Source organism: Ciconia boyciana, chromosome 3 (assembly GCF_034638445.1).
Source record: "Ciconia boyciana chromosome 3, ASM3463844v1, whole genome shotgun sequence".
NCBI lineage: Eukaryota > Metazoa > Chordata > Aves > Ciconiiformes > Ciconiidae > Ciconia > Ciconia boyciana.
Window position 1 is genome coordinate 102,164,048 of NC_132936.1, and position 19,378 is coordinate 102,183,425.

General features: G+C 37.9%; 1 protein-coding gene across 6 annotated transcripts in view; it reads right to left on the reverse strand.

Moving 5' to 3' along the window:
* BICRAL (BICRA like chromatin remodeling complex associated protein) overlaps positions 1-19,378 on the reverse strand; it is a 46,541-nt gene that overhangs the window by 14,339 nt on the left and 12,824 nt on the right. For 4 of the 6 annotated variants that reach the window (XM_072856826.1, XM_072856825.1, XM_072856828.1 and 1 more), the window contains exons 2-4: positions 6,603-6,651; positions 3,669-3,717; positions 3,519-3,587 (exon numbers count right to left, since the gene is read on the reverse strand). In XM_072856826.1, the coding sequence (XP_072712927.1) occupies positions 3,519-3,587; positions 3,669-3,717; positions 6,603-6,646 (162 nt within the window). In that variant the 5' untranslated portion in view covers positions 6,647-6,651. Of the gene's footprint in view, positions 1-3,518; positions 3,588-3,668; positions 3,718-6,602; positions 6,652-7,246; positions 7,298-17,465; positions 17,544-19,378 lie in introns of those variants that run through there. The other 2 variants (XM_072856831.1, XM_072856830.1) reach the window with 2 other exon arrangements.

Consider the following 19,378-nt stretch of genomic DNA (forward strand, 5'->3'; position numbering starts at 1 on the left):
CTTGAATGAAAAAAATCCTCCAAATCTACACCCTTAAATACTGTGATAAGGAAAATCAGAACCTACTTTACTCTGGCCTACTGTCAATAAAATTATCCTAAAACAAAACTATGTCCAGAAACTCTAGACAACACAAGTATCACGTCTCTACAGGAGGAATGGCAAATTTAAATGCATAATAATACTTGCAATAGTCTTAAGTTAGACAGAGTACACCTTTCTAAATTGCCAAATCATATCTCAACTATTCAAAGACAACATCCAGTTTCTTTTTAGGTCAAGATAAATGCAAAATGTGGGTGTGAAATTCTCAGTCACCTTCACACTCTGAGCCTTCACTCCTTGAAGGTCACAGACACTTGCTTTCACCTCATATAAACAGTGTGAAGATGCTGCAAGCCATAATTATCACATGCAATAATGTCCCCACCCTAACTTCAGTTCCCCAAGCATATTTATTCAGAATTTTACCCCAATCTGCTTCTGAATCAGCCTGTGTAGTTTATGAAACTTCAGTCATGTTTTAAAATATTAAGAGATTGTTCTTAAAATTCAGTAAAGTGTTTTCAAAGTACAATTATAAAATTACAATCAACTTTTTTACATTTAATGTTAACAGAAGGAATTATAGTACTTAAATGTCTTGATGTCTGCATCTCATGAACACCTAAAATTACAAATCAGGTTCTCAACTGTACCTAGCTACCATCAGGCAGAGCAAAAAGGAGTCACTAACTAGCACATTATTAGGACACAAAACTGTCAGGTTCTTCTGGAGAATTCCCTATTGCATCTGTAACTTGTCTCCAGTGACAATGACCACTCTGAAATCTTTCATGACTGTGTAACTTAGAGGGCTTCAGTTAACGCTATTCCAGTTAGTACTAACAATACAACTATTATGACTACTAATAGCAGCAATGGTAATAATAAATAATATTACATGCAATCAAGATTACTAGCTTGAAACTCTCCCACTGGAATGAAGAATCCCAAATTTCATTCTCTACTCCCAGGACTGTTTAAAATCCAGAAACAATTTTATGTGCATAAATTGGAACCAGGGACCTTCAAAGTTAACATCTGAATCACTGCTGCCCAGATTCAGAACAGTCACACAGAACACCACACTAATTTCAACAGGAAATTAGTGCCTTCATGACTCTGCTTACCAACAAGAGTTTTATTCTTGCTGACTCCATGAATATTCTGCTCTCTTAAGCTGTTCTACTATACTATAATAGGAAGGTGGAAACAGTCACTGAGTACAACCCAGGTAATAGGGCTAAGGAACCTTCTCATGAGGGTTATAAGAGAGACTGATGACTGCCCAAGGAAACCAACCTGGAATCAGTAGAGTTGGTATGCAAATCATTCAACTCGGGAGCGGGGGGAGGGGGGCAAGGAAGATTGCTTTACTGCTTTCTTGTCCTTCAGTCAGCAGGAACTTAATCTTGTTTGTGTTAGGTGCTGGCTGAGCACGCTTACCAGCTGAGGCACTGAGCCCTCGACACTGAATTTGTAAACTCTGCCACTGAAAGGCATGAGATGGGCATCAAGACAGTCAATCCTACCTCAGGGTAGCAATTCTGAATACATACGAAGACAGAACTTTTAGTATCTGCAAAAATTTTAATGACGAAAAACTCAGAAGCCTTTAACTTTTCAGGTATCTTACATTATAAGCAGGGACTGCGAAACCATCTATTTGTATTTATATTTTAGATACCCCTTGTTCCTTCACAATGCTCTATAAGAATCTATCTTTGCAATCAAGTCATTCTTCACTTAAGTCAGCCCAGGGCTCTCACAGAAGGGAGGGAGGGAAGACAAGATGGCATTGGTATTCATTATGAAGATACAAAAGGATGAGAACAGAGCACAAGAACAACAAGTACTGGAGAATGAAAATATAGTAAGCCATCCTAGGAACACACACTAGAAATCCTTGCTCCTCTGATCACCTGCCTTTCAGATTACCTACCCCCATTCTCATATACCAGAAAGCTCTTTTGTCTTTCACCAAATATTTTTGTTTCTCCCAACTGCTACTCTCTATGCAACAATCCCACCTTGCCCAGAATCTCCCACTCCCTCTCAGAATTACTCCAAAAACTCACTTTCTGAAAATACACCAGAAATACACCCCTGACTCCTGCCCACCTACTCATGCTTATCAGAAGAATCTCTACAAAGAACAACTAAGAAGTCTAGGCTATGACAGATGTATGTCATATGTCACCCTTTTTCCCCCTTAACTTATTTTTTCTTAGGATGAGTCCTCAAAACCCACCTCTGCCATGCTGCATACAGGAAGCTGCTTTCCAGTAATGGCTAGCCTGGTATCGAGTTGAAACCACTGTTCCTGATTAGCTGAAAATTGGGCACACCCTATCACTGTTGGTACCCCACTCCCCCACCATTAGCTCAACCAGCTTACCCAGAAAGAAATGTCACTCAACTTATGTCTCTTCTACAATATTTAATAATGATATTGAAAGGGGAAGGACAGGGCAAACACTTCACACCATGCTACTGTGGCTACAGAAAAGCCACTAGTTCTTTACAGACAGATAAACAGTTTTCAAGATTTATTTATGCCAATTATTTATGGTCCCTACACACCTACAAGCATATCCACATATCTGTTAGGAACATGGGACAAACAGAGTCAAGACAACAGTACAGCAGAAAGAGAAACTACCAAGGAAACCCTACTCTATGTATTCAAGTAACTGAATTGTGGGATGAAGAATTAAGTTTTTTTAAAAAACACACCAATGAAATCAAAGAAACATGGGTCAGAAGGGATGTCTGGAAGTCATCTAGTCCAACCTTCCACTCAAAGCAGGACTATTGCCAGCACTAAAGCAGAACAGCCTTGGCTTTATCTCCAAGGATGGGGATTCCACAACCTCATTGGGTAAAACTTGGTCCAGGGCTGCAATACACTCCTGGCAAAGAAAGAATACTGAAGACTACTTGCAACACCTAATGAATTTAAAGTGACTTCCCTAACACTGAAGTTACAGGAAGCAAACATCCCAAGCTAGCTATTCAGTCTAAAGAACAAATAACCCCCATTCATTAATTTAAAAAAATTGCTAGCTCAGATTCTGCTTAGAAGTAAGAAACAAAACCATCCTAACATACACAGGAAATGTATGAATGACTAACTTTTACGGTCTACATTTGAGCACTACTACATCTACAATCACTAAAATTACACGTCCAGTTTATTGGAGGGAGTTACACCAGAGAATATTTTCACTGCTCAGCAAGCTGCTTTACATATTTACAAAACACGGCCCCACGGTGCAGCATCGTTTGATTAATTCCCCCCTGAAAACCCAATGAAATACTTACAGCATGAAGTGGTTCTATGTTAGCATTCAGAATTTTCATATGAAAAAGGTCAAAACCCGCATCTACTTAATTCAGTTTTATAAAAGCCAAGTGAAGCCACAACAGAAGCATGCAATCTCAATACAAATATAATTTATCTCCTGACCACTTACATTGGAGTTGGCGAAAATTGAATTTGAGTTGGCTACAGAATATTCTGCATTAGTCAAGTCTTCATTGCTCTGGTAAAAGAGAAAAATCATGTTTAGAAATAATACACCAAATGAACTTAAGTATGTCTAATACACAGGACTGCTACTTACAGATTTACTACTAGGTCCATGTAGAAAGTAATTCAGCGCCTGTGGGTCCCTTAAGGAGTGGAAAAAAAAAAGTTACCACTTTTAGGAAGCTCTTTCTGCTAATGAGACTAATTTAACTAAGCCAGATACTGTATTCATATAAGTCAGGTTTATACTAAAAACACATTTCTTTCACTGACTACAATGCAAAGCTGAAAGTTTATACCATCTGAGGATCTGTGTTTCTGTATCAGCACAATTTTCAGATGTTGATCATGCTTGCTGTCATTGTACCAAGGCATTTCAAGCAATGAACTATGTTCATCACAAAATTTGATTCTACTTTACCGCCCTTTATGAGGGTATTACTCATATTCTCTTCAAACGCACACTATTTTATGACAGCACATAGTACAAAACCTAAGGAAAATACTACCACCAAATAACATGAGAAGTACAACAGAGATGAACTATAATGCCTGTTTACCTAGCGTCTAAGTCAATAGGGTATTTACAAACCTGAATCTTTAACGTGCTTTCTGCCACCCTTAACATCAGTTAACAAAAATACCCTACTGACAAACCTGAACCTTTAACATGTTTTCTGCCACCCTTAACATCAGTTAACAAAAACTTATGCTCGCCAGACCAACAGTCCCTTCACTTGGAGAAAAAAGCAGCACCTTTTCCAAGTGAAATCAACCACAGAAATAACTGATTAAATATTATGAAATACAATTGCAGTGTATTTCATTAACTTAGCATTATCACTGAATAAAACTCAGACTAAAAATGTGGTCTGATAGAATAAGTGTTGGAAATTCAAACAAATCAAAAATACATTGATGTAACTGCACATACAGACCCAAGTAAAAAACACTGAAAGGTTGTGTTACATTGGATTATTTTAATACAACAATCGTACAGCATTTCCCAATGTCCATTAGCATGAAGAGTAAAATGACATGGAGGGTTTTTTATTTTAAAACATCTTTATTGATTAACAAGTAATAATAAAACAATTTTGAGAAGCAGGAGATTCTCACGTAAAAAAATATTAATTCAAAACATCTTTCCTTCTCTCTTGATCATCCTAGAAAATAAAAAGAGAACAAGTTAAAGATCTTTCCAGTTTACTACTAGTCTTCTAAAAGCACAAATACACCTCTATTCCTCTTTTTTCATTTAAAAAACAAACTGCATTCATGTGTTTACAAAAGACGTGTTAAACACAGTACTTGGCAGGGACTTTATGGTACACTTATGCTTACAACATATGAGTGGTTACATGTATTTTCAAACGAAAATGCCATTTTCATAGTAGAATACATTAAATTTCAAGAATTACGGAGAACAGAACTCATGATCTCATATAGAGCTCTATCATGCTTATGAGTTTTATTGATAAATAACCAGGCTGTTTAATACTAATTACACTCACTGGCTTTAAATCATGAAAAATGCAATTAAAAATGAAGAACACTTCATCACCTTAAATATTGTCTTTAGTAAGGAAGGAATTTTAGAAGGCACTTACCGAAATCAAAGATCAGATGGAAAAAAAATGCTGTTTTCCATTCTTCTAGATACTTAAGACAGTAATTGCTGCCAGCAGCAGGAAGAACACTGTAATTTTTCACACAAACACTCATCTGTATAGAGAGCACTTCATTTTCTGGACCACCTGTGAACTTGTACCAGGATCCTCGTGATTCATGCTCATGACAGCACTTAATTGTCCCATGCAGTCAATTATCATCTTTATGTTCCAAGCAGGATGTGTTTTCATACGGCTGCAATCAGTAATCTTGCACAGTATACTTCACAGAACATAACTGTGAGCCATTACTGGCAATGCTTTTGCTATAGCATCCACAGAGTAACCCCCAAATTACAGCAGCCACTGTGGTGATATTTTGGTTTTTTCTGAAGCTAAAGCTCTCACTGGTTTCGCTGGAAGCTTTGAGTGTGCGAGAAAGGTAAAAGGCCTATTTATTTACTACAGTTAAGACGGTAAAAAATTTTTGTATGAAGCAGAGACGATCTTTCAGTGGCTGCTATGAGACTGATGTCATACTCATTTTTGGCAGAGTTTGAACAAAGTATCATATATTAAATGTTCAATTTTCTTCTTATGTTTTAAATGCACTATAGCATATTATGTGTTCTTGAATACTGACATGAATGTTAGCCAAAGGAATGTAACTTATCACATATACAACCCACAAAAATCTTGCTCATGATTCAGCTATCCTAGTTATTTTTTGAGATTCCCATATGAAATTATAAACTTCCAAATAAATCTGTTATGGAAATAATGCCAAAAAAAAAGGACCATTTAAAATCCCCAATTTTATTAAAATCCCCAATTTTATTAAAATCAAGTATCTTTGAGCAAAATGCTGATAAATTCTTGTTTGTTCTGAATACTTAACAGTACTGGGTAGCAATTCTATTTTTCTAACATTTTTATGCGAATGCATGTTATTACTAGAAATTAAGTATTTATAATTAAGAAAAGAATACGTTTACTTTTCCCTTTAAAATACAAGCGTAGTGTTAACGAAGTACCTAGTTCTACTACTCAAAAAAATGAGATCTTTGGGGTTTTTAATCCAAAAAGATTATTCTTTGCAATGAAGTTTGTAACAATATCCCTAGTAACGTGCTTCAACACTGACATGATATTACCACTAGCTGAGAAGAGAATCCAACCTCCATGCACACTCATTCCTTAGCCTCTCTTGAGCAAGTGGACTGTCAGCTAGCATACACTGGGCTTGAAGGCTTTGTGATAGACACACATCTCCAGATGAAGGAAGTGAAGCATGGCTACACATTTCATTTGCAAGTCACCTCACCTTAAGACAATACTGAGATAGAACCACCTTCTAAAAGATGATTTTGCAAAATTATTTTTTCCAACTTTTCTGAAAGAATTGCTTAATAACTTACCCAATAAGATCAAGGAGACAGGATTCATCGTCGTCATCATCCATGACAACTAGAACAAAAAGGGAGAGGATGGATATTTGACATGTATCAGACAAAAGATTGCTTTCAACAATAAAACCAATTTAGAATATCCCAGGATTTTTTATGAAACAATTTATGAAGTTGACAAATGTCTGCTATTGGCAAAGTTCTTAAATAAACCTGCACCTTCTACAGAGGTCCATTGATTTATCTCAAAATCAAATTCAGTCACATGTAACGATATACAAAATCCCATAAAATGTTTTACCATTTGGGGGGGGGGGGGTTAATTTTAAATTGGAGAAAGACAAATGATTAACCAAACTGATTAAACAGAACTTCTATGACTTAAAAAAGTACTAAAAAAAGTCAGCACTGAATGCAATCTCAAGACTCCAATTAAAATGCTTCTATAGGAATTTACTCCCAGCTAATCCCAGTGAGGGAATAACCGAACACTACAGAATCTACAAAGACTGTTACAAATTAGTGGCTATAATACTGACCAGCCAAAAAGGTAAGCAAACGTAGGTCAGTATCATGACGGTGCTGTTATAGGCTAGAACCAAAACTATAGCCAAGACATTACAAAGCATTAAAAAGAACACTATTTTCTAGCATACCTTTCTTAGCTATTGCTAGTGACAATATGGCCACTTCCAGTTTCTCCTCAACAATACTCAGAAGTGTACTTAAACGAACTTGTGATTAATAGTACAGAGTTCCGACGATCCTTTTAACAACAGGTAGGGAATTCGTCTGCATTAGCCAAACTGAATGTAAGCATCCCTTCACTGGGTGCAGAGCATTTTTTGCCTCGCAATATCAGGACCACCAACTCTTACGCACTGCCTACTTGGTCGGGTGCTGCCTGTACCAAACACGTTCCATCACTCTTTCCTCCAGTCGCTGTTCCTTCGAAGCTTTTGTTTACATATCCTGGTTTTCCTGTTCACCATAACTCTCAGAATGTCATCTGAGACTGTACCCCCTCCCTTTTCCCTGTCAGGAACTCTGAGGACCATTTTATCCTCCCTTTTTCTCTCTGTAAGTATCCCACCTAATCCACCAGTTCAATTACCAACTGATGCTAGCATTTCCTAAACCTCTTGGTACCCTGGCTTCCATTTAGTTATCCAATCTCATCTTCACAGTATCTTCTAATTACATCAAATTGATCACTGTGTGTTCCATGCCTGGTTTTTTCTCAACTTCCTTTAAGAAGTCTGCTATCATACTTATCACTCAACTTTATTAATATAGTTTTGGCTTTAATTCATTTTGCTCTCTCTCTTACTTCTTGCCAAATAGAAACACTGTCCCTGACCAGATCCACGTGAATCATTCTTCGGGCTCTCTCTCGTACAGATCTCCATAATGATCAAGACAACGAAGGGACTGGAGCATCTGTTATACAAGAGGCTGAGAGCACCACTACTGTTCCACCTGGGGGACAGAAGGCTATGGGGGAATCTTATCCATGTGTATAAATAGCTGGTGGGAGGGTGTAAAGAAGACTGAGCCAAACTCTTCTCAGTGGTGTCCAGTGAATGAACAAGAGGCAAGGGGCACAAATCGAAACAAACAAATAAAAAAACCCCAACTATTTAAACATAAGAAAAAACTTTTTTTTTTTTTTTTTTGAAACTCTGAGGTTAGTCAAATACCGGCACAGGTTTTCCAGCAAGGTTATGCAGTCTCCATCCTTGGAGATACCCAGAACCCAGCTGCACCACAGCCCTGAGCAGCCTGCTCTGGCTGAGCCTGCTGTGAACAGGAGGGTGGAAGAGGTGATCTCCAGAACCTCCCTTCCCACTGCAAATGTCCTGTGATTCTGTAACCTCTTTCCTGACGTTTTTCTATACTCCACTGATTCTGAAACTTGTTTATACTTTAGAGTAGCAGAGGGTACCCTGTCGTCTATACTGCATAGCCTCATGCGGATTTTTTCTTTAGTCTCCTGTGCTTTAGCTTACAGAGTGAAGCAGAACCAGAGGATACATCACTATAAGGATCCCTTGGTATCACCTCTCTGGGAGAACAGGAAAACAAATCATGGCTACAGTGAACTACCGCAAATGTCGACAAAATCAGCATTCATGAGGTGATTATGCATCTTAAGAAAAATAATTTCTCCCATGATTCAGTATTACATCTGCTCACTGTTGCGTACAGCCACCAGCATGAGCACTGATCTTGCAATTTAATGCTAAGCAAATAACATGACATTTTATGATGTCAGGAAATTTAAATGTAAATGGGCATTAGTAAGAACAAATTAATAAGCAATTAGCATTAAGTGATTAGCATTCTGCTTTAACTGCACTGTTAGTACTACTTACAGAAAGCTGTTACTTCCTCTAACAGCTAAACAGCATACCCATCTCTCAAGAGCAAGGTTTCAAAGACTCCTAGCTAACCGAAAGTAAAGATCAGCTCTATCAAAGTCAACAGGGTCTTTGTTTTCACACTGCATGCCTACTTTTGAAAATCTCATCCCATCCCATATGGCAATACTGACATTGTTATTTAAATAAAATAAAATGTCTTTGCTTTACCAAACCAAATATTCTCTGTGACTATACTACAATAAAGTCACAGAGGTTTTTAAAAAGTATCTGAAAGTTTTTAAAGGTTCAACATTATGGAAAGTGACCACATAGGATTTTGTTCAATCAGTACTCCCTGTGGGTATTAAAACTACTAACACAAATTAGACACATTTTTTAAGTTCAGGAAACTCTTGAAAACCTGCATATAATGATCAGAAGGGAAATAAATTGCATGAAAACACCAGTGAAAGAAAATCTTAATGGTAATACATATCCTTCACTATTCAGCCCTTTAGCTGAACACGCAATTGGCTTTATTAGAAAAAATAATTTGTTTTTCGTTTCACAAATATGATACAAGAAAAATCTGCCCAACATACTGTAAACTCCTACCAGTTTACAACCAATGACAACCAAGACAATAAAGTCAAAAAAAACCAGCTGCAATTTTATAAACACCAAGAATCACAAACATTCCCCTCAAGCAGTGCATCTTCCTAACAAGCTTTAACAACATTCTTGTCATCGCTAGCAGAATTCTATACACACATGCAAAAGAAATATTATGTCACCTTTTTGTTTTGTTTTTTTAAATTCTGGTTTACCAAAGAGCTAATCTGTATAAAACCATTACCAAGTTTTTATACAGCTGACGAATGTACCATCACAGAGCCGCGAACACAGCTATCATACACAGCTCTTGCTACATTCAGAAGTTGTTCTGATCAGCACTCACAGCCTAAGGGGCTACATGCTGCCGCACCTTGAAAACTGCAAATAAAGCACAGTCAGATCGCTACCATCTCAATATCCCCACACATGATGGCTACGTAACACTACACTAACATGATGCTGCATGGCAGTGCTTTTGTGAAATACCACAGGACCAACACACAATTTAAAGAGCACACATGTGGTATGTGAAAGAACAATCAAGATCACAACCAACCCACAATCCTACCTATTTAAATTCTGTTCCCATTTCACCACACGTACCCAAGATCCACATAACCACGTAAGTGCATGTTTACATCTTTTTCACTGATGCAGATTTTCAAAGAGGATTAGCGTCCTGTCAACTTCAGGACAGCAACAGAGGAGGTGAACAATCAGACTGAGTCCTTGCACACCCAAAAGCAACCACTCGTTCAGTCTATTTAGAAAAGAGGGCAACTTTAGCAACACATGACCTTGACACAGATGATAATTTCAAAGTGTGTTAATAAACGCAAGCCTATCCTGTGAAATTTTCCTTACACGTTTTCTACAGCTCAAATGGTAGAAAAGTTTGCTGCTTTTCTTGCCAACTGTCTTCTCAGTTTTTCTATACACAAGTTGTACAAATTCTGACCCCCCTCAGTGGTCGTTAACAGAGTGGGCCAAATCAATGACTGATGTATGAAATGGGTATGAACTGTACTAAACCAAGACAGTTCGAAAATAAAACTCGACACAGTGAGTGGAATTAGAGGATTAGAGTTACGAAGCATAGACCAGTGGTCTCCTAAGTGGGGTGTGTGCACCCCAGTAGGTGCACAAGACAAGCCACTGGGGTGCAGGAAGAAAATATTAGCACTTCAGTAGTACACACATATAATTTGTAAATATACATACATATATTGGGGGTGCATGCTCAAACAACTTTTACCAATAGGGGTGTGCAATCAAAAACATTTGGAGACCGCTGGCCTAGACTCTTGAAGAATGACTCGCTTCTGTATTTGGATCAGTTGCTGAGGGCTTCAGCCTGTGGGCAAAGGGTATGGGTAGAGGCTCCAGGCGAGGCTCGTCTGGGCCATCGGGGCCCATCAGTGCACCCAGGGCCTGACAAAGAGTCCACGCTGGAGGCAGCTGGGGGAAAATTGGGAAGATTCACATAACCCAATTGGGAAGATTCATACAACCTGCAGGAGAGCTGTTACAATGTAGCCTAACAAATATCTAATTATCATCAATACTGTTGTACACTGTCTTTTTAAAAAAAAAAAAAAAAAAATTAAAAATCAGTTTATCATAAGTAGGCCAAACTCAGCCCTGCTGGTGCATCCAACTAATTTACAAAGGGCAATCCTTACTAATTAGTCACAACCCAGTACAGATATTCCCTGTAACTTATTATCAGCAAAGCCTCTACTGTTTTATTTCATACCCCTGCTACTGCACTGGTGAACCCAGTATATACTTCAACCTGGGTCACATGTACTTGTGGCAGCAGCACTGCCTATCCCTTTTGGGAAATAACCAGAGTGCCCTTTATCGCACGCTCCCAAACAGAATATAAGAAAAGGTGAAAGTAATAAAACTGACAAGGAAATCCCAGCTATGCAGGCCAATCCTCTGGGGGACTGTTATTACTTGGCCTTAAAGCCTCTGCCTCCCTTTCAACACTCTCGGCTACTACACAGCACAGACCAACAAAAGAGGAAGAGAGCAGTCCTGCGCCCCGCTCATCCACTTTCCCCAAGTCAGCTCAAGGCTTTGAACAGCAACCTGGAACAGAAAACTGATCTGACAAAATACATTGATCTATTTCAACTTGGATGAGCTTCTTGATTTGGGGCTAACAGAGTGCTAGTGCCAGCACAAGGGAGGGAACAGGAATGAGGGAGCTGGGTAGTTAAGTACGGGGGAAGGCAGCAGTGCCTCAGCCAGCCTAAAGCAACTGTGGAACTGTAGCTGCGCATGCAGAGTTAATACAGCCACCACTCTCACGTTAGCTGCAGTGCAGGCAGCAGGTCAATGGAAGCGATTATTCTCCTCTACTCAGCGCTTGTGAGCTCCCATCTGAAATACTGTGTCCAGTTTTGCCACACACACACCCCCCCTTTAAAAGAAATACAGAAAAACTTAAGAGAGTCCGGCAGAGTGCCAATAAAATCCTGCAGGCACATGACACCAAGAAAGTCTGAGGGAACTACATTTCTTCAGCCTGGACAACAGAAGGCTAAGCGAGGCACTACCTGCGGTCTGCCACTAGCTAAAAGCGGTACTAAGATGAGCAGAGCCAGCCTCTTCTCATCAACACACAGCAAGACACGAGGCAACAGCCAAAACATGCAACAAAGAAAATGCCAACTGGATAGAAGGAAAAAAGAAGTTCACAAACAAGAATGCTCAAGCAAGAGGGTGAAATCACGCTCTTTGGAAATTTTCAAAACTCAAATGGTCCTGACCAACCTGTCCTAACTTTGAAGCTAGTTCCGCTTACAGCAAGGGGCAGGGCCAGATAACCTCCAGTGGTCCTTACCAGCACAAATTTTTAATCACCATGCCACACAATCCACAGTATCATGCAACACATGCAGGGTCTACAACCTGCAGAGTCACTAAAACCGGATTTGTCCAGAAACAGTCCACCTATTCATACATGCTTCATATACTGTACATTATTTTTATAACTTTAAAAATTGGAGTATTCAAAACCACTGTAAATACTGGATTTTAAATTCACTCAAGTTATATTCAAGCTTGTCACAAAAGAATTCTTTTCCTTTCTCAAAGTCATTTATAATTTCATACAACCTTAATACATAACTTCAGATATAAAGCAGTAAAATATTATTTTCACATTTTGTAAAAAGCTTAAGATAGCAGCTAGTTTGGAAAAGCAACATTTAGAGCAGTTAATTCCCAAAAGTGTGATACGATCAACATCAAAACTTGGTAAGACACAAGTAAATAAATTCTTCTACAAAACTGTTGTAAAAATCTACAGACTCATAACTTCCGTGCAACTACATGGGATCAATTCCTGACCGGCAGCACGCTGGCCCATGACTTCTGAGAGTGAACACTGACCTTTGGAAATCAATGCTTTAAAGCAAGGAAATTACTGCTGTAGTTACAGCTTTCTTATGGGAAATAATGAAACTTGCATACAGTAACATACATAGCACCTGAAGCAACTACAGTTTGAGTTACAAGATACGCTCGCTAATCCTCACAAGTTCGCTAAGACTTTGTACACATCCAGTCAGCAGGAACTCTGACAACACCTCCATCATGCTTTATAATGGATCTGAGCCATCAGATCTTCTGTTCTGTTGCTCTACACCATTCTCCAGAATTTTAATCTATCATCCCAACATTAATAGTAACTTCACTGTGGAATATCTGAAGAAATACATTGTCACTATAACAATAATCATCAGAACAACAAAAATAGAAGAAATCAAAGTTACTGTAATAGTCACTTAGAGAATGGTCTTGTAGTGAACTGAGTGTGCTACATCAAATTTATGACATTTTTATCCCTCATATCCTTTTTGAATACAGATGTAAGACAACTCTATTAACCCAACACAAGCATCCATCCCTTGTTAAATTACATCAAAGGATCACAGCAGCGTTGAGTGATTCCACACTGACTGCAGAGGCAAAACGCCCAGATTTGAAGTCCTTCCCTCACACAAATTTCCCACCACAACTCCCATTCATTTTCACAGTGCTAATAATTTGCTCAGTGTGCTTCTGAACTAGGGAAAGGAAAAAAAAAAAAGATGCCATTTTACCACATATTAGGTAACGTGTATCATTTAAGCCCTATGCACTTCAGGTTGCTAAGGTGCTGTAACTGCTGCCTTACTTACACTGTCAGCTCTCTCTCGGGTTCCTAACAGGCAGCCTTGGATTCACTGAACGAAACTTACCTACACAGGAACAACCAGACCTCATTTGCATTCTCTGCAACACAGGACTGTAAGAAGGAGTATAAACTCAAACCCTTATTACCATATATTTTATTCTTACATTTCAAGTCCATGCTACTTTTGAACAATCTAGTATCTTGCAAACTGGACAATTTCAGATTCTTGTAACTAACCAAGCATGTGTTTTATGATCAACTTAAAGGCTGCTCACCACATCAAGCCCTTCATTTTCAAGAAACTGATTTTTAGACAGATGGAATACAAAAAATGAGTATTAAGAGGTATTTCCACTTCCCCCTTTTCATTACTGTAAAAAATGGCATGCAGCGGAATAATGACACAGTATTCAACGGAAAAGAGGTAAATACTGAAAAACTTGATTGCAAATTAAAATCTCTCAATTTTACTCAGGCAAAAATACACAAGGTGTAATTACCAAAAAGTTGTCATTTCAGGACAACAGGAGTAAGGAAGCAAAATTAGTTTAAAAGATGTACTTTGTAAAACACAAGGATTTAACTACTCACTTGTAAACCATGCTGTGCTTATATTGTACAATATGTAATTACTCCTCACAAGTATTTCCTCTTCCAGAGCAATCAACAAAAAGCAACTACTATACTGTTGCAAAATCTACCAGGAATTGTGCTCTAAAAAAGAACTAACAAAGTAAGAAATCTGGGATTCTAACCTAGTAACACAGTGCAATATGCAAGTGTGAACTTTCCACACATATGAAAATGTGTTTTCATTCCAAGATTCTAAATCTGAGTAGTACTTTTAAGATGAACTTACAATGTTTGAAATTAGCTGTGGAACTGAATTTAATCATCAGTATTTCAAAGACATCTGTATGCAACAGAGTACAAGAAGAAATTTGTCATTTTAAATATTCAGAAGAATGATGCAAAAACCTCTCTATGAAAAATTACTCCAAAAAATGGGAACTATTCAGGAGTCAGATAAATAGCAATGAGAAAAGAAACACAAAAGTGCTACCTCTCGTGAATCGCTAGGCGCGACATTATGCATCTTCATGGTTTCTAAGATCTGGCAGGAGATTAACACCTAAGAGGACAGGCAGGGTCTTTACACAATTGTGAAGTACCAGCTCCACATACAGAAGGGCAAATAAAAACCACACACTAAAGCACAGACAACCTACAACAGGTTGTTTATTCAACTCTTAAATTTTATTTCTCTTTAGTATACCATTTTTAAAAAATATATATTCTTGATTTGAGTTTGGCAAATGTGGTAACTTATCAAGCTTCCAAAAACTACAGTGATATTTTAATACATTAAGAAAAAAATTGAAATGTGCAGTTCAATTGTTAGCAGTATGTATGACAGTAAAGGTTAATCCAGCTACAGTCAAGCACACCGAGTACATGTGTGAACCCCCAGTGCAGCTGTCTAAAATCTGGTTTCCCTCAGACACACATGTTCAGCATCACATTCCTAATTTATTCAATACAATTTTTTCCTACTGCATCCAGAGCTGCTCTTGGCAACACCAAAATCTTGACAAAACTTTCATCTGGAAACTGATTTTTTAAACCACATAGAGAAAATCCAGAGTAACTCGCAGCCTGGAGATCAGGATGCTCACCTACACCATGGGATTCACCCGGCTCAGCCCATTTCCCCAGCAGTGACTATCCTCATCACTACACTACGGCCTATTTTGGGCTCCGTCTTCTAAGCTGCTCCACCACATACACAATTCTTCAAGAATGTCAACATTTATAGAACATTTTGAAAGGTCCTGGTTTCATCCCAGAAGAGGAAAAGGAGGAGGCGTAATCTCAACAGTGCCTTAGGAAAGAAATGTTCGCCTGCCCAAAGGAAGTTAGATGCTCTTAAGTATTTCTAGAAACTACTGTATGCAATAATGCAGGCTATTAGCATAGGTTATTTGTGCAACACAATACTTCAAGAAACGTTGAGCCAGTTCTTCAGATGTTACCTTGTTTCTACTAGAGAACCCCTGTGTATCATACTTCTCATTCTGTGCATATAATTTTCAAAGATTCTGAAAAAACACTTATGCAGTCCCAGAACCCAACTTCCTTATGAACTGATCATTTCTCAATTAATTTATAAACTAATGCCCAGTTAATACCTTTTCATTGCCACTCTAGTCCATACTAGTTTAAAAACAAAACAAAACAAAACTGGTTACCTTGCCACTGGCATGGTTCACACAAGCTAGAATCAGGTAACAACTGCCAATAATTAAAGCTGAACGGAGATTTATACTCCTCTCAGTTATGATGTTTGGGAAATCAACCGAAATTTGAATACTATGAATTGACAGATGTGTCACTAATTCAGCAGTGCAGTCCGTATCAACGCCCCCAAAACCAGACTGAAAATCCTCCACACTGCCAATCTTGTCCTTGTTGAAGCCAATGCCTTGCTGAAGCCAATGGAGATTTTGCCACCTATTTCAGTGGGGCCAAGATATTTTCTGTAGTTGACATCTCAATAAATTCAACCTTCAACACCAGATCTTGAAATTCCACACTCAGATCAAGTTCACAGTAAAACTACTGCAAGTTCCACTAGAGACAAGGCATAAGATCAGCCCTTCCAAAAATGATCAGCCTCTTGCAATGAAGTTAAAACTTTCTCCCTGGACTCCCCTCTCTTCACCACCCTTTCTTAATACCTTCAATGAAAGGAAAGCTATTGTATTAAGTTTTGACAGTGATTTGCCCACTTTCTTTCTTTTCCTTTTGGTAAGCCTTCCCTTACTCAGAGTAAAATCAGAAGTAGCTCTGTAACATTTTAAAACTAGTGCAAGAAAATAAATTAAAGCAATAAAAAACCTGATAGACTATTTGTGCTAGTTAATCATGTTAATTTTTGTCTAAAACCTCAGCTATTCTCAAATAAAGCAAAAATAATACAGACACAGTAGTTGTTTTTTCAACAATGAAAGCAGGGACAAATGAAGGCTTGAAAATAAAGATATACATATTAATTTAACTACGTGATGATCCTGAAAAAACATCCGTTCAGGTTGGTGTTTATGCATTTATGTTGGTGCTACAAGAGCTTTACCAATAGTGCTTATTCCAACCTTCAGACTAGAACAGTTGCAGGTCACAATGAATGTTAGAAGAGTTTATTAATCTTGCTGCTTTTCCTCTACTGTAAGAAAGCAAAACACGCTTGTTTTTGTAGACAATCCCGATGTCTATGCTGGAGGGGGTACGTCACCATAAAAACCCTTTTGAGCACAGATACAGCTTATTCCAGCAGAACTACTAGAAAAAATTATGCCAACTCTCTGAACAGAATGAACTACATAATCAAAGAGGCTCTTATGCCTGGGCTGTATCTGTTACTTAGACAGGAATGACACACTTTCACGCTCTCACTGCTACATCTACGCTAAAAAGCGCCAGCCATTAGACTTACACAAGCCTAACGCAGCATGAAAAGGCACAATCATTGACCATTAGAGCCACATTATAAAACATAACTGCAGTTATGCAGATACCACTTTTCTGGAACCGATGTGGAAGTATACCAGCAAAACTGAAAATATAGCTAGAGTACAATGAATGCCCAAGTAGCATACTAACGCATCCATGCCTGCAAAACTCTTCAACTCTAGACTATGGACTTACCTCTGTTGCAAAACTGTATGGATACAGAAAGGGTCCTTGCAAGAAACTGGAAATGCAGCTTATACTAGCAGGACTTTGTCTTCTTTCTCTCAGTACAATTAAACTAAATATATAAACTCCACTGGAAAAGGAGACATGGGGAGGCAGGAAAACTACACATCTGTAGGGTGACGTAAATATTTAGCTACAGTAGAACCATCTCTGTCAAGGCCACAACTATGTAGCACTGACCTCACCTAAGGCCACACATACACTGAGAGTATTATCAACTCAAGAATACAGGTATAATATACAAGGCAAGTGCTCGAAGTATGAACAAAATAAGAACACACTTAAAATACATGAGTATCATACTAGTGAACACACCAAGGTGCACCAATGAAAGCACAACTGGGCTAGCATATCAACACGGTGAGCTTCTGCACTCTCCCGTCAACGTAAACAAGCTATGCAAAACACAAGGTACTACTTGCAACAACAACAAAAAGAAAAAACTTTTCTCAGGTACTTTTCTCAGCTCAGGTACGGCCAAAGAAATACATCTAAAAAGAATCGATCTAGTATATTTAAATACTACCCGTCAAAGATCTCAGCTCAAGATGAGAATACTTTTTGCTTTAATGCAAGCACATCAGCATATACATAGCCATTTGGCAAGTATTATGCCCTGAGATAATAAAAACTGGTCATTTTTATCCCATTTTTGTCATTTCTTCATTATTTTCCACAAATTAATGAAAAAATTCACAGTCTGCCAGACATTAGTGCATAATAGAGAAATTTTATTGCACAAAAATACACTACCACTAAAAAATTCACTATCTCGATCACAATACTGTTAACAAAAATGCAAAATAATCACTTCAAGAGTGAATTTCATTATTGAAGAGTGAATCTTTATATTAAGAGTGAATCATTATATTAAGAGTGAATCTTATTATTACAAGATTTCTGAAATACGTGTACAAATACTGTACTCCACACTCAACAGATTTTTAAACAATTAACGTTTTACCAGGTGTATAGTTTAAAAAGGTAAAATGTTAACAAGGTTGTCCCTATGAAAGTCTTTAGAAAAGAAGGTTTATATCCAGACAATTTAGTATACTCCAAGCAATAAAAATGTGTACTTCACAAGAAATGTCGTTTAAAACCCTTCAACACCAACAGGCAAAGAATTTAAACAGCCTTAAAATTAATCCCAAATTTAAAAAAAACTGTTCCACTTCCTTCAGGAATGAGTAAGAGGCATGGGGAAGTCCTCCTCTGATCTGTCAAAAAGCATAAAACAAAGAACTAAACAAGTATTCCACACTCCTTAGTGGGTGCAGTATGAGTTGGTCTGGCAGCATACTTGCTGTTCCTGAATACAGATGTTGTTGGTATTAAACTCAAGCCTCATGAGCATTGATCACATTACACAGAAATGTAAAAAAAAAAAAAAAAAAAAAAAAAAAAAAGACCAAAAGTTTTGATCAAAAAATAGGAGACCATTTTCAACACTCTCCCTAAAAAAACAGCACCAAAACAAAACTTAAAAAGCATATTAAAGGGGAGCTGCCAAATTTGAATAATTTGGAAAAAGCACTGCTTCCTGTGAGACATAAAGGATAAAAACTTGAGAAGATGCTAGTCCCCCCCTCGAAGAAAAATTACCAAGAGAGTAACAGCAACAAAATTAGTTACCCACCCACAAGTTACTTGCCCTTGTATTTTTGCAAGCACTTTTAAAGGTGTTGAAGGCTCTTCAATGAGGATTACTTTGCCCTATGTGCTACAATAGAGCATTTTTAAAGGTGGATTTCTTTTTTAATGACATGTTGTATTTTTTGGTCACCGTTCAACAGAAGAGGATGTTCTTTAAAATATTTTTTCTTCCTACACTCTGAATGCATCTCATGTCAAGAAACACG